Source organism: Seriola aureovittata, chromosome 16 (genome assembly GCF_021018895.1).
Source record: "Seriola aureovittata isolate HTS-2021-v1 ecotype China chromosome 16, ASM2101889v1, whole genome shotgun sequence".
Lineage (NCBI taxonomy): Eukaryota > Metazoa > Chordata > Actinopteri > Carangiformes > Carangidae > Seriola > Seriola aureovittata.
In genome coordinates, this window is record NC_079379.1 from 19,608,523 (window position 1) to 19,623,403 (window position 14,881).

At 44.0% G+C, this 14,881-nt stretch overlaps 1 protein-coding gene across 1 annotated transcript; it reads left to right on the forward strand.

Moving 5' to 3' along the window:
- The first annotated feature begins 1,195 nt into the window (after positions 1 to 1,195).
- Positions 1,196 to 13,546, forward strand: heyl (hes related family bHLH transcription factor with YRPW motif like). Its single transcript, XM_056398562.1, has 6 exons — positions 1,196 to 1,781; positions 9,169 to 9,575; positions 11,693 to 11,759; positions 11,867 to 11,950; positions 12,076 to 12,157; positions 12,396 to 13,546. Exons 2-6 carry the CDS (start codon positions 9,496 to 9,498, stop codon positions 13,076 to 13,078), a joined length of 996 nt encoding a protein of 331 aa, XP_056254537.1. The 5' UTR covers positions 1,196 to 1,781; positions 9,169 to 9,495; the 3' UTR covers positions 13,079 to 13,546.
- The last annotated feature ends 1,335 nt before the right edge of the window (positions 13,547 to 14,881 follow it).

A 14,881-nucleotide genomic window follows, 5' to 3' on the forward strand; every position in this document is an offset into this window, starting at 1 on the left:
GTTATGTCTACCGTTTTCCATTGCAGAAGCTCATCCATAGTAATGATGATAATGATGATGATGGTAATGTTTTGGGGGAACAACCTCAAAGTGTTGCACAACTGCTACCAAGTCCAGCATGTTGCTGCACGACCACAGACGGCTCACGCTTGCCCACAACGTCTACTCAAAAATACTTGTTTATTTGCCTTGAATCTAAGAGAGAAAATAGTTCCTTTTTTATTTTTGGACATAGCAAGGGTAAACAAGTAGTTCCTTAAGGACTGCGCCACACCCTCTCAGCATAATCCACAACTCTTAGAAGTGTTTTTTACACTGATGGGTGCCGACCAGGCGACTTATTTGTTTCAGATATTTTCCCATGGCAAACAGGGTGAATACAAAGGCTTCGTGGTGGCCTGGAGAAACCACAGAGTAGGCGTACATGAGCCTCCATACTCACCCTCTTTTGAAAATGAAATTTACGGCACCTCATAAAAAGTCGATTCACGCTTATAAGCACTAAATATAAACTAGTATAAACCAGCAGCGTTTGACAGTCCTTGTAAACTTGACCTGATGGAGCGTTGTGTCCGGCTACAGGCGGGCCAACCGCCGGTTGACCCTGCTGCCCAGCCCTAACACGAGTCTGTCCCAAAACAAAGCTGAAATGGTTTCAACTCTGAGGTAGCGTTAGTTCCTGACCTTCTTCTCACTCTGACTCAGGGAAACACAAAGCCTTTGTTTTGGTCATGTGTTGACATAAGGGCAGGAAACTCCCTCTCCACAGACCTTTCACAGCCAAGCCATCACACTGGAGTTTCTACAATACTGCCCTAACTGTATTGCAGCTTAATGCTGATTTACACCCAGCAACCCTTTAGGAACAAATAATATTCATGATTTATCACTGGGTTAGGTTTACGCCTATGATTACGATGACGTATGATTTACTGAACGAAGCTCATTCGAAAAAGTAAATAGATGTAGCAGTGGCTGTTATGTAAGACTACATGTAGATCTGAGTCCTCACTCATTGTGTGTGCTAGCCACTCCAAGACCCATGGCTGGCACAGAGGGCTCCAGCAGCACCCCTCTGAGTCCCTGTGGTCTGCGCCTCAGCACATAACAGCCACTTAGGCCGGCATTTTCCCAGGCTGAGACAACACACCACGGTGGCAGCGCGAGCCACAGAGAGGGCCTGATTAAAGAGTAGGGACAATGGAGGGAGAGAGAGCCGGGGACCGTGGTGGCATTTTCCATCTCTGCCGCTGTCTCCTGGGGGGACCAACTATGTGCCGTGAAACGTTTGAATTATGCCAGAATCTCTGGAATTCAGACAGAGGCACCGCGGAGAGGACCCTCGACCGGGGATCAAAGAGCTTTGAGAGGAGTGCGGTGGACTGGTGGTGAAGCCGAGTACATAGGGGAGCATGAGTGTGTGTGTATGTGTGTGCGTACTTATGTGCTTTAGAAAACTGACTTGAAAAAGATAAAGACAATGTTTGAGTTTGAATCATATTTTCTTTTATGGCTACATGTCTAAAGTCGTTTTCAAAAAACATGTTTGACTTCTGAGGAGGCAGTGATTATTGAGCAATGAAATACAGGCATGTGGTGACAGTGTGTGTGTGTGTGTGTGTGTGTGTGTGTGTGTGTGTGTGTGTTGCTATCCTTTTATCCCTCATGGGATCAGATAATGCAATCATAGCCAATCATTGGGAGTCTAATACAGCGGGCGCCCCTCTTCAGTTTGGAGACGCCACTTTCTTCTGTGGTGACGGAGGAAGAGGAAGAGAAAAGTAAGAGGGGGAACCTCGTCTCTCTCTTTCTGTCTATCGCTCTCTGTAATTATCACTTAATGTTCTTCAGTGATCTGGAGACGTCTGTCTCTCGCTAAGTACTTTCTTCCCTCGCTGGAGAGGAAATGTATCACAGTCTGAAATAAATCTGCCAGCCTTTTTATTATTGTATATTTAGCACCAGAACAGAGTAGTAAATGGAGCCGTCCCAGACCACAAGCTTCCGGTAGCGCAGGGCCTCAGCTCTGGCTGGCTGTCTTTGCCACAGCCAAGTACAAAGATCAAAGCCTCCTGAGCAGCTCGCCAGTCGTCTTCCAGCATTGACCTCAAGCAAGTTTTCATGTCTGAGAAAGACGGTGTGTGTTTGTGCCTGCGATACGTGCAGAGTGTATCAGTTTTGCATGAACATCTGTCATGTGTAGGTTTCTGAATGCATGTTTTCATGTCTGTCTGCATCCATGTGGTGTCTGTCAAACTTTGTCATGGCATTGTTTTGTGTTTGTTTGATGTCGAAACAGATGACATTATGTTTACATTAAAAATGTACAAAGCAGTGGCGTGAGAAGTTGTCTCATGGCAGTCAACGAATAAAATTAGCATTATATGCAATCTGATATATCTTACTTACCTGATGTTGCACTAGGTCAGTGGTCGTCTTGCAGTTGCCAATGGGTAAGAGGGAAACTCAACTAATTAAATCAACTGAATTCAACTACTTCTGATTTGATTACATATGTCAAAAGCTTTGTGGTGAAGGGGAAAGTAGACAAGTCAAATTGGATTACAATCTTTAGTAAATTTACAAAGACCAGTCCAACTGCCCATCAAACTCAGTGCTAACACATTGACACCACAGGTGAAACTGAGTGTGTGAATACTAGTTGGTAAGCGAGCGAGAAACTAAAATGGCTACCTAACGTAATCAATAAACAAATAATTAGCTAAAAGTAATAGGCGGTTGAAAATGTTAGCCTGTCTAAACGTAATGGATAAACAGTTGAAAATGTTATTGTTAACATAATAGATAAAGAGCTGAAATAGCTAGCTAAATAAAATGGATGAATTGATTGAAATAGTTTGTTAAAGTAATGAATAAACAGGTTAAATAGGCTAGTTATAAGTGTTAGCTAAAAGAAATGGATAAACGGTTGAGATACTAAAAGTAATGAACTGCTGAGACAGCTTGGGAACGACTGTGATATCTACAGTATTAGTTTATAGTTTATGGATCAGCTGTTCCAGTTTCACTGAACAACACAAACTTAGTTTTGTGTTAGTAAAAAGAATGCTGACACATCCAGGTTCAATGATCAGAGCATCCCTTATTTCAGTTCAAGTAATATTAATAATAAAAGCCTCTACCTGGGCCAATAAAAGAAATACCAGCTCCCTCAGGAGATGAAAATGATGTTCGTCATTACCCCCATCCTTCCTCCATCAAAGTCTTCTTTTCTCTCCCTGCACACTCACTGTAATCCCTTTCTGGGAACACTAAAAATTACTCAGCAGTGCGGTGGCGGCAAGTTTTTATGCCGGGTTTTTAAGGGCTTATGCCTGCTCTTCCGAGCTGCCGTCAGAACGAGGTGTCAGCAGGATGCCTCCCTGATAAGGCTGTAATCTGAGGTGTAAAGTTATAAGAGGGATTTGGGGAAGTGAGAGGGTGTCAGAGAGCTGCAGCCTAGGGTATTCAGGGCAGCATAAAACAGGGATTATGACTCCGTGAGAGCTCCTCTGAACCAATCTTGAATTCAATTTATCCACATCTCTGAATTTCAAACTGACTAAGGAACAGATGCATATGTTTCCTGTTTTGAGTGCATCGTTGCCATGTACAGTTTACTTTCCTTTCAGAATTGCAAGAGTCTACACTGTACGCCTTTTCTCCAGTCACTAACAAAAATAGAAAGCTGATCGAGGAATTAGGCATCACATGGCTCCACGCAATAAAAATTAGTCTCCTCCATAAACTTGAATGATAGTCAGCTTGAGCAAAACTAGTTTTACCGTGTCTAATATTAGCTTGAGTCTTAAAACCCCCGGTCATCAAATCAGGCACAGTTGCATGCATGGCAGAGGGGACAGAGTGGATTAGCCCCGAACTCTTTCATTTTTCACTTTCCCCTTCTTCTCCTCGTCTTTCGCTGCGGCCTATAAAAGCTTGTGTCTTGTGTGTGATGTGGTGGAGGAGTGCAGTCAGAATGAACTGATTACGGATGAGAGCCGGCATGCCTTTGAGTCATGGCACCGAGCGACATTCTTCAGGCACTTAAAAATAGTAACAGTTGACTTTGTTTTTTTTTAAGGTTTGTTTTTCTCATTGGAGGACTTTGGGGCATCCTGGCTTTTTTGGAGACTCGAATCATAACCAGATTCTTTTTTTTTTTCTCTTTACCACCCCTCCTCCCCCTTTCTTTCATTTTGTTATTGGGAGTTTGTTTAATCTTGTGAAGAAAATTGGCTTAGCGTGGGAAAGGCAGAATTCTTTGGGGATAGGTTTTGTTGTTTTAGAGTTGTGCACATTGTTTTGTTGGGGTTTTTTTTTTTTTTTTTTCAACACAGGGAGAAAAAGTGCCAGTTTGTGCCAAAACCTCATGAAGTACAGATAAAAAGGAGCTGAGTGAGAGGGAGGCCACAACACCACGACAAAGATATGGGCTGTCTAAGCAAAGAGCTTTACAAATGACGATCTCCAGGGGGAAAAGGGGGGAGTCAACATAAGGGAGGAAGGGAGTGGAAGAAGAGGAAGGGAGTGGAAGAGGAGGAGGGAGGAAAAGAGGAGAAACAAATGTGGATGGATTGGTGGGAGGAGGAGGAAGATGGGTATTGGGGGGAAATAACGCAGAGCAGTGATGGGGGAGGGGGGAGATGAGAGGGGAAACATTCCCCCTTGCCCACATTAAAGACATAAAAAAGAAAACAAACAGAAAAACATGTCTGACATAAAGAGGCTGGTTTCCGCGGCGACAGCACAATGGCTGCCTGTGGCTCTCGGGGCCCTCGCCGTCCCGTCTGGGGCCCGGCACCAGCGAAAGTCACCGCAGTCACAGGGCCCATCAGCATGCGTGTGTGTGTGTGTGTGTGTCTGTGTGTGAAACATGGTGAATGTCATCACGGGCCCAGTGCTGTGGGAACCGCCATGAAAGGGACCCCACTCGGCAACCACAAAAGCTCCTTTCTGCTTCTTCTCTTCGGCTTTTAGCCTCTTTATTTATCTTTGCGTAGGGGAGCCGGATGAGGAGGGAGGACTCTCTCTCTCTCTCTCTCTCTCTCTCCTCTCTCTCTCTCTCTCTCTCTCTCTCTCTCTCTGTTCTCTCTCTATGTCTCTCGCTCTCTGACAGGCAGCATGACCCATCACTGCAGCCCTCCTGCCCTCTCGACACCTCAAATCACAGCAGCCACTATCACAAACATATATACTGACTGTGTCTAACCCTACTTCTCTTGAGGTTTATTCACACCTCATATCAGCTCAATCAGATCATAAAAACACAATGCAGCTCTTTGGAAACACCCTATAGGAGCAAACTTGGCATTTCCAGGAATGCCTCATATATCCAGGTTATTCCAAGTGAACTGCGGCGACGGCCAGACTAACAGTGCCACAGGTCCCGGGCATTCCTTATGTGTCTGAGGGACAGATAATTCCCTCATGGGTCCAGCCTGGACAGTGCCAAGCTACTCCGGTGCCAGTTCCCATGCCAATCCAATTTTGACCCCAGTGGCTGAAAGCTCAGCCACAGGCTGACTGTTATAAAGGCCTCATACCAATAAGAAATCAACTGAGTTTTTGGGTATATGTCAGTAGCACTTGCATACAGCAGTGCACCATGCAGAGCTCCTTTGACCACATTTGGCCTTTCACTAATTCTCCACAGGGGTGCTAGACAGTGAGCAAGAGTTTAATTTGCTTATTTGATCACATTTGATCATTTGTTGGGATACCTTGCAGTTTAAAATACATATTTACATTCACCACATTAACTGGAATTTGGCCGTGTAGGATTTGGTCAAGCTGGTAATATTTATTTATTTATTTATTTATTTGTGTTAAAAAGTTCACAACAAGTTTACTTATCTTTCTCTTTCAACAGGTTTAAATTCTTTGGAGTGTCTTTTTGAACTGAAGTGCTCTCATTTTAGAAAATAGTGTTGCTTAAAGTTGGTTTTCTGAAAAACTGAGTACAAATAATTGAAATCAACCGCTCAGTGATACATATCTGAGCAGTTATTCAGTCTGACATGAATGCAGAGAAAAAGTCACAAACAAAATATCCTGTTGAGCTGGTTCCATCTCACAGACTTTCAAACAATAGCAATAGTCATGCATCAGAAACAATAATTGCAGCTGAGTGTTTGTGCCTTATAAATTGTGGGTATGCACTGTCCACATTCGTGTGAGGGAGTTGCGTGTGTGTGTGTGTATGTGTGTGTGTGTGTGTGTGTGTGTGTGTGTGTGTGTGTGTGTGTGTGTGTGCTTGTATGAATCAGTTCATGGCCATGTGTGTGTGTATGTCCCTGAGCGTTCACACGTTCATATTTGAGCTGCGCATGTGTGCGTGTGTGTGCAAATTGTAAAAGTATGAGCTTGTTAATTTCAATAAGGGACGTGTCCTTGTTGTGGTTTGGAGGGATGGGAGGGAGAGGACTTGAAGTGGCCGACCAAGATCGCCAGAAATCTCCCAGAATTCCATCCCACCATCCAGTGCCAGCTTTCGCTCTCTTATGTTTCTCTCCATCACCCTCCCTTCACACACCCCCACCATGAAACCATTTTCATAATTAACTTATTTATTTATTCATTCATTCATCTTCTTAATTACTTTCCACTTCGTGTGTGTTTTTCATGCAACTTGCCTCGTCCTGGAACAACTGGGAGGCGGTGCCGGCCAAAAACAATGAGTGAAACCAGAGCGATTTCATTTCAAAAAAAGAAAGAAAAAAACATTGGTGATACAGAGAAGAAAGTTAATCTTTGAAGACAAGGGTGGGTGAGTGGGTGACAAAAAAAAAACACAACAACAGAGAAGAAACTGAAGTCTGCTTCATAGATGTCTCTTTTCTTTAAGACTCTTTTTTCTCTGTTTTCTGATGCTGAAATGAAATCCAGATCTGAATTAAGGAGTGATTGGTAATGAAAGGACATGTGGATGGGCGGAGGGGAGGGTGGGAGGGGGAGAAAGAGGGATTTCTCTTTTCTGTTTGTCCTGACTCATACTCACCACACTATAAGCCCCCCTGGTGATGGTCACACTGATTACTGACACTTGAGTTTTATAAACACACACATGCATATGTTATAAGTTAGTTTATTACTTTACATGTACAACATGATCAAATGTAGGCGGACAGGGCTCAGTTAATATAAGTGAGTTAAACAGGACAAGCAAGGCTGGTGAAAAGAATATTATCTTAAAAGAGAAAAAGAACTTGGAGTGAGAGAAGTAAATCATTATGTACACCTTTATTTGTTCAAAAAACATACAAAGATCTTGCAGTCATGCCCTGCAGCGTGTTTAAACTAACACACCCTTCCAGTCTGCCAGGCAGGAAGAGACACACTCAGCTGGGCATTGTGTGGAAGGGGGCATGCCACTTGGCCTCACTCCGTCTTTAACACACACATATGCACACACTGCTGGGTCAGTCAGGCATCGCTCCTAACAACCGGCGCCTGGGTCTCGTGTTTCCATGGCAATCTGTACCAGCAATCTTCCCACGGTGGCAGCGGAACCGAGCGCTAAGTGTTGCAAGCAAGCATGTGTTTGAGTGTGTCTGTGCTTATGTGTGTGTGTGTGTGTGTGAGAGCACAAAGAGAGCGCTATCTTGTCCAGTGAAGAGCCCAGATGTTCAGACACTCACTGGGCTGAGTTGTCTCTTGACCTCTCAGTACCTGCCCTCATCTCTGCATGAACGGGCCGTGGCACTGACACACAAACGCAAGACAGATTAAAAAGGTTCGGACAAAGTTGGGTATAAAAGTCACTGTGTGAGTTCCAATGTCGCTTTCTCAATTAGCAGGATTTCTTGTTGCCAAGTCTGTGTGAAAAGTCACCTTTTCAAAACCCTAATATATGCAGTTGAATAATAAATGATAATAAATGCAGGTGCACGGTTGGTGTATCCTAATGGGATAAATCTGTCATTCCCAACTAGCGGTACTGTAGTTGCAGCCCATTTAAAGTATTTACCTAGAAGTAATGACTAAACAGTTAAAAGAGTTAGCAAAAAGTAATAAACAAACAGCTAATATAGTTTGCTAAAAGTAATGGATAAACATTTCAAATAGTTAGTTAGCTTAAGTTGGATAAAGGGTTGAAATAGAAAGAAATAGCAACAACAAAATTGCTAAATATGGATAAACAGTTGAAATGATTTGCTAAAAGTGAAATGAACAGTTAAATCATTAAAAGTGATTCAAAAACAGTTGAAACAGTAATGGCTAATATTTGAAATATAGCTTAAAACTAATATTCAAAATAGTTTGCTTAAAGTAAAGTAAAGTTATAAACTGTTGACATGGTTTGCTAGATAGCTAAAAGTAACATACAGTTTATAATCCATGGTGGTGTTAATGACCTGTCTGGCTGTGGGGGAATGTCAGATGAAAAAGGTTGATAACCACTGAAAAGGCAAGATAATCTGTTCATCTTTTTCTTCATATTGTGGATCTTTCCAGATCACTGACAGCTGCGTAGGTCACAGGCTACTCTTTTTTTTTTTTTTTAAATCACTGCACTAGTGTTTTCTCCCCCTGCTGTTTGTGTCACACACCGTACACACACACACACACACACACACACACACACACACACACAACACACACACACACAACACACACACAGTAGCTCAATAACTCCATTCTCCAAATCACCTGTGTGATTGTGTGAGAGTCAAATGTTGTGTACCGTCACACACTCCTCTGCAGATGATGGAGTGTTTTCACGGTCCATCATTCCCACACCTCACCCCTCTCCCTCCCCTCCTCCCCACTGCCATTGTTCTACAACGCAGTATAATTAAAGGAGCAGAAAGAGAAAGAAAGGAGGATAGAAAGAAGGACGGAAGGAGCGCAGGATGAGATTGGAGGCTAATTGACTGAGGATGACTGAGCAAAGGGGTGGAAAGATGGGGCCGGGGGGTGGGGAGGGAGGGAGGGAGGGAGAGTGACAAGCCAGGGACGGGCAGATTAAAGGGAGGGAGGAGGGACAGGGAGAGGAGGCGGGGGAGCCAAAACTGGCAACCCTGCCCCAACTGCCAAAGTCCTATTTTGTCATTGGGTGGCTGTGACAGAGAGAGGGAGCCAAGAGAGAAATAACAGAGAGCGAGAAAGCGAGAGACTATGCCAGTGATAGAGTAAAAGACTAAAGCAGCTTGTGAATTTTCTTAGTTGTCATGGGCCCTTGGGGGTCGATCAAGTGGCACCCCTAACTCACAGAGGGAAGGACAGAAGACACATGAAGAAACGACAACATCAACAACAAAAAAAACAAACTCAAGTGACAAGAAGTAACTAAGGACAACAAAGCTTTTATAAGTAACAGCATACGCAGTGTGAGGGGCACGCAGGGTGAGCAGAAGGGGAGACAGTCTTTAGTCTGGTGCCTCCACACAGCAGAGAGCAGCTGACAAGATCACCCAGATCCTTCAGTCCATCATCCATCCGTCCGTCCGTCCGTCCGTCCGTCTGTCCACCCAGTGAGAAAGGGACAGAGACATGAAGAGACCTCACGACTACAGCTCCCCAGACTCGGACACAGACGAGTTTATCGACGTGGGACAGGAAGACAGCTACTGGTGAGCATCCGCCAACCACACCTGAGTTTGTAAGACATGCTCTCCAATCACACCTTAAAGTAAAATTAGATGGCGTCCAGTTGTAGTGCAAGACAAATTTGTTCAGTGAACTGTGAGCTTCACAGAGATTTTGACATCTGTCATGCACCAGACCAGCTGAGAGACTGCAGGGAAAGTTTCTAAGTCTCACGAGCTGATGTGGTTCATAAAACAGTAATGACAAATGACTGATCCCTACTCTTTAAAGGTTTTCTGCATTCAGATCAAATACCTTTGTAAATTATTGGTAAATTTATTTAAGTAATTTAACCTAACAAACCTGAGTTGTCAGTTTGAAGTTTAAACTTAAGGCCTGTGGCAGCAAATTTCCCGTATTAACTCATTCAGAAATATATATTCATTGCATTTTTCACTCTCTATGAAAATGTGTCATGTTTTTTTTACATGCCCCTGTGAAAAAATGCAGAGGTTGGTATCATTCATTGCATGCATGACATTCATTACAGTGTGTATATTTTTTTTAAAAATTATACAAGGCCTGTCATGCCTGAAGCATGGCTGAAGGCAAGAGCAGAATTTTCACTGTATCATAAATGTATTTAAGATAGAAAATATCTTCAGATCAAACACTTTTTTAAAAAGTCTTTTGAGTCAAGTTTTAAAATTAATTCATCAAATATTTTTCTATTAAACTATAATTGCAAATTGCTGCGATGTAGCTATATTAAACTTTTAATCCTTTCCGGTTCAGAAACTCTTTGATGTTGCAAAAAAGCAGAAAAACTGAATAATTAAACTGAATAATTAAATGGACACCAAAGCAACAGAGAGAGACAATCCTGCTTCAAATATATTGAGGATTTTATGACATTTTGCAGGAACATTCGAGGCACACTGTGTGCGACTGAATGCTGATATTTAATTTATTTTATATACTTCCTCTCTTCATTACGCAACATACAAACATTTTTGCTTTATTTGAGAGATTTAAGTCACCGTCAAAAACGCTGAAAGTTAGTTATTCTTTTCAGTTTGAATAGTATTAAGGTTGTGATCTTTCTTTGTCACAAATATATATAATTAATCATAGTTTTTCCATTATTTATATGCATTTAATTAAATATAAGTAGAGGGGATAATCTGGAAAATGCACAATTACAAATACAAATTGTTTTACCTGAAAGAAAATAAATCACTTGCACTTTTGCCTGCAAATGTGACCAACGCTGCCATGCTGCTTACTGCAGCCTATTACATATAACTTGCTGCATTGTTGCAGAAAATATCTGATAAGCAGTAAAATGGCTGCACACACTTTTCAGTCATTATACAATTTTGTATTTTAGGTGCATTAGTCAAATTCTTTGGTTGGGAGCATGGAAATGTGGACGAAAGGGAATATTCATTAGAGTGTATTTCTCAGTGCATCTACATTACAGAAAAACACATTGACAGGAATATCGGTTACATCACAAGCACTCAGCACGCCAGTAACGCTGAAGACGGTTTGGATAAAATCAGATTGCCATGTGACATGCAAACAGAAGACAGTGAAGCCTTTTCAAGTCAGCCCCATCAAACATAAACCTAAACAAAAACACACAGCTAAATTGGCAGCCTTCACGTTCAACTCTAATAGAAACGCAATAAGTCTCTGGTGGGGCAGGGAACTCCGAGCTGACAGGCCTCTTTCTGGCCTATAAGATGAGAGTTCACAAACAAACACAATCCATATTGAGTGACTGTACTCGGAGGAGCTCACATCCCATGCTGCCATGTTGGAGCCCCATGTGAGCAAAAGCATCGCCCCGAGGCTATATAATCATCTTTCTAAAAGTGCTTTTCTCTCAGATGGAAAGGAGAACAGCATGTCATTTCACTGAAACTAATGTCCAGAAATGCATTTAACCAAAAACAATCTCGTCTTCCCTCCTCTCCCGGGCACTCCTTTGCCTTTCTGTGCCCAAAAAACAAATTAGATTGAAGGGAGCTGATGTGCCATCCTGCTCTGTGTCATATTAAGGAGGGTAATAATAACAATATGCAGGAGAATCAAAGTTACCATACCCCCCCTCCCCCCATCTCTCCCTCTCTTTTACTCTATCTCCATGGTACAGCCCAGTCACCGGGTCCATGTCTCCTGGCAGCGCCTCACAGATTCTGGCCCGAAAGAAGAGAAGAGGGGTGAGTGGATTATAACCTTGGATCTTAATCTTTTTAGAGCTGTCTTTTTTTCTTTTCTTTTTTCTTGGCTTGGCCCTAACTGTCCCTCTGCTCATCTTGTTTTGCAGATCATAGAGAAGAGGCGCAGAGACCGCATCAACCACAGCCTGTCAGAGCTCCGGAGACTTGTGCCCAGTGCCTTTGAGAAACAGGTAAATGCTTAAAAAAATCAAGCCTCGGTTTAAACTTATTCATTCTGACACAGTGACAGACGCAATAAACCAGCTTCATAAAATCTGATGCAACTGAGTGAAATGTTGCTCATTTTTCCCTGAAGGGTTCATCTAAGCTGGAGAAAGCAGAGATTCTGCAGATGACGGTGGACCACCTCAAACTGCTGCATGCCATGGGAGGAAAAGGTGAGTTTTTTTTTTTGCTTCCTTAAAATTCACTTTCGTTACACAACCTAGACACCAAAGGCCTTTGAAGTAACGCTGGAAAAGATCTAAAACTATCAAAAAGTAGACCACCATTTTGTTATTGTCCTCTTTTTTTAAACAAAAGATAAAACACCCAGCATGCACAGTATAATTTTCATGACTAACTGCATTCCATTACTGTTATTCAGCGCATGACTAAACTCTTTTTCTCTCTCAGGATACTTTGATGCGAGGGCCCTGGCAGTCGACTACAGGACCCTGGGTTTTAGGGAGTGTGTTGGGGAGGTGGTGCGATACCTCAGTTCCCTTGAGGGCGAGTCCCCGGACCCTATAGGAGCCCGCCTGGTCTCCCACCTCTCCCACTGTGCAAGTGAGCTAGACCCTCTCCTCTTACAGACGCCCCCAGCCTCTGCCCTGCCCTTCCCTCCTTGGCCGTGGGCGTCCTTCCCTCAGATCTCCCCCACCTCGCCGGCCTCCTCCTCACCTCCTTTCACCAATGGGCGAAGAGATCTTGCTCTGCTGGGCAGCTACCCATCGGCCGCCTCCCTTCGCCTCGCCCCCCTGGCTGGCTGCCAGCAGGGTGTGCCACCGCTCCTCGCGCCTACAGCTCTGGCCACCGTCCACAGGATGCCCGCCCTCGCAGCGTCCCCTGTCCTAGCCCCCTCCAGACCGACCCAGCCGTCCCCTCACTGCGCCACCAGGGCCTCGCCTCTTCCTATCCCCACCCCTTCCTCTTCCTCTCCTTCCACCTCCTCCTCCTCTACTTCATCATCTTCTGCTCCACCACAAATCTCTTTCAGGCCCTTTGCACCTCTGGGGTCTCCCACAGCCCAGCGCAGGGGCTTCAGCGGATCAGCTAAGGCGGCCCAGGGATGGGCGACTGAGATCGGAGCTTTCTGAGGCTCAACTCTGGTTTTGTTTTCCAAATGAACTCTGTACAGTGGACATGGAGCTCCCATGTGCACCATGTAGCAAATATGATCCCTTTGGAGAAAGAAGTATTGGACCTTTGATGACTGTGTCCACCTTTAAGGGACTCTAAAAGCCATATCAGACTATGGGTGAAGTTTTAGATAAACACAAACAATCATATATGATAAAAGAATGGAGGAATGTGAAGAAATAGATTTGAATAAATTTATGTTCATGATCTTGCTTGAGAAACACACACATAGAAGAGTGTCCAACAGAGCCATATACATATATATATTATATAATGCTCAACAGGGTGATGTTGAGTTTTCACTGATCTTTTAACTGTGATATTTGTTTGTTTTTTTCGAAAACATTTATACATTTGATTACCTTTTCCAACTCTGAAGAATGTTTGACAAAAATCTCTATAAAGACTAAGTGCCTTTACCTCTGTTCATGTTTTCCTCTGTGTGTTTTCTCTTTCAAATGCAAACATGCAATTGAAGTGACATAATGTGCCATCAATACAAATAGCAAAAAAAAAAAAAACCCAACAAAAATACAACGTGTTACCCACTTATCCATATTAGCCGTGTCTGCAATCACAGCTTGCATGTTCCCCAGCCATAACCCCCGACTGCATCTAAGCTGTCTCCAGTGAAGGCTGATGGGAGCCGCGGTCTTGTGGCTGCAGAGGATAAACATGGTGGGAGCTGGTGATGTTTTTGGGATGCCGCGGCGAAGCAAGCAGACCCATCGCTTTGCCCTCTAATTGGCAGTCCCCTGTAATTAACTTTGCCCTCGTATCAGCCTATGTATCTTCCTCTCCTCCGCCTGTCTCTCTACCATTCTTCCTCTCCAATCTTGTGGTACACCAGCGGATATCTTCTCTCCCTGTTTGTCTGCGTCTCTGTCTGCTCAACAATGGACAGACAGTGAAGACGAGGGCGAGAGGGAGGGATTGAGCGAGACTGAGAGACGGGAAAACAAAGAAAAAGATCTGAAGGGTTGTGGTTGGGTGACTGATTCGGCGTAGACGTTCAATAACAGGGTGGGAGGGAGGCAGGAGACAGGGTTACGGGGCAGATGAGAGGGACTGTGAAGGTTTAAGAGGGCAGGAAGGGAAATGTGTGAATCATAGAGAGTCGGCCAGCATGCGCAGGGTGCACACTAAGCCCCCGAACAATGATGAATGACAGTGGCAACAAGTTGTTTCTCAAGAAGATCAGAATAATTGTGCCGTGCTTCACCAAAACAGCTCTGCGGGGATGAGAGAGCAGAGAAGAACCTTGTGTGTGTGTTTACTGTTGGAGAACGCTTTGATCTACTTCAGGATGCAATGTCTGTGGTCTGTGGTCCAAAAATGTGTGTGTTCCGCAAAGTGCATATTGTTTATTTGAGTGAGTGTGCTAGTGTGTGCTTAAGCCAGTCTCATGCGCTCGCTGCCCTCTTTGTGTGTCTGTGTGTGCCTTACTGAGTGTTTCGTTTATGTGGTGTTGTCTTGTGTGTGTGTGTGTGTGTGTGTGTGTGTGTGTGTGTGTGTGTGTGTGTGTGTAATGTGAGTCTTCAGGGCTGGCGTCAGGACTGAACCGCGGTGGCGGCGTGGCTCTCGTGCGAGGCCGGCCGGCGGTCGGACGGACGGTATGGTGGTGGAATGTTTGCGGAGGGTGCATACGTACGCACACGCGCACACACATGCACGCACGCTCGACACACGCACACAAACACACAAACACACACACACACACACACACACACACACACACACACACACACACACACACACAC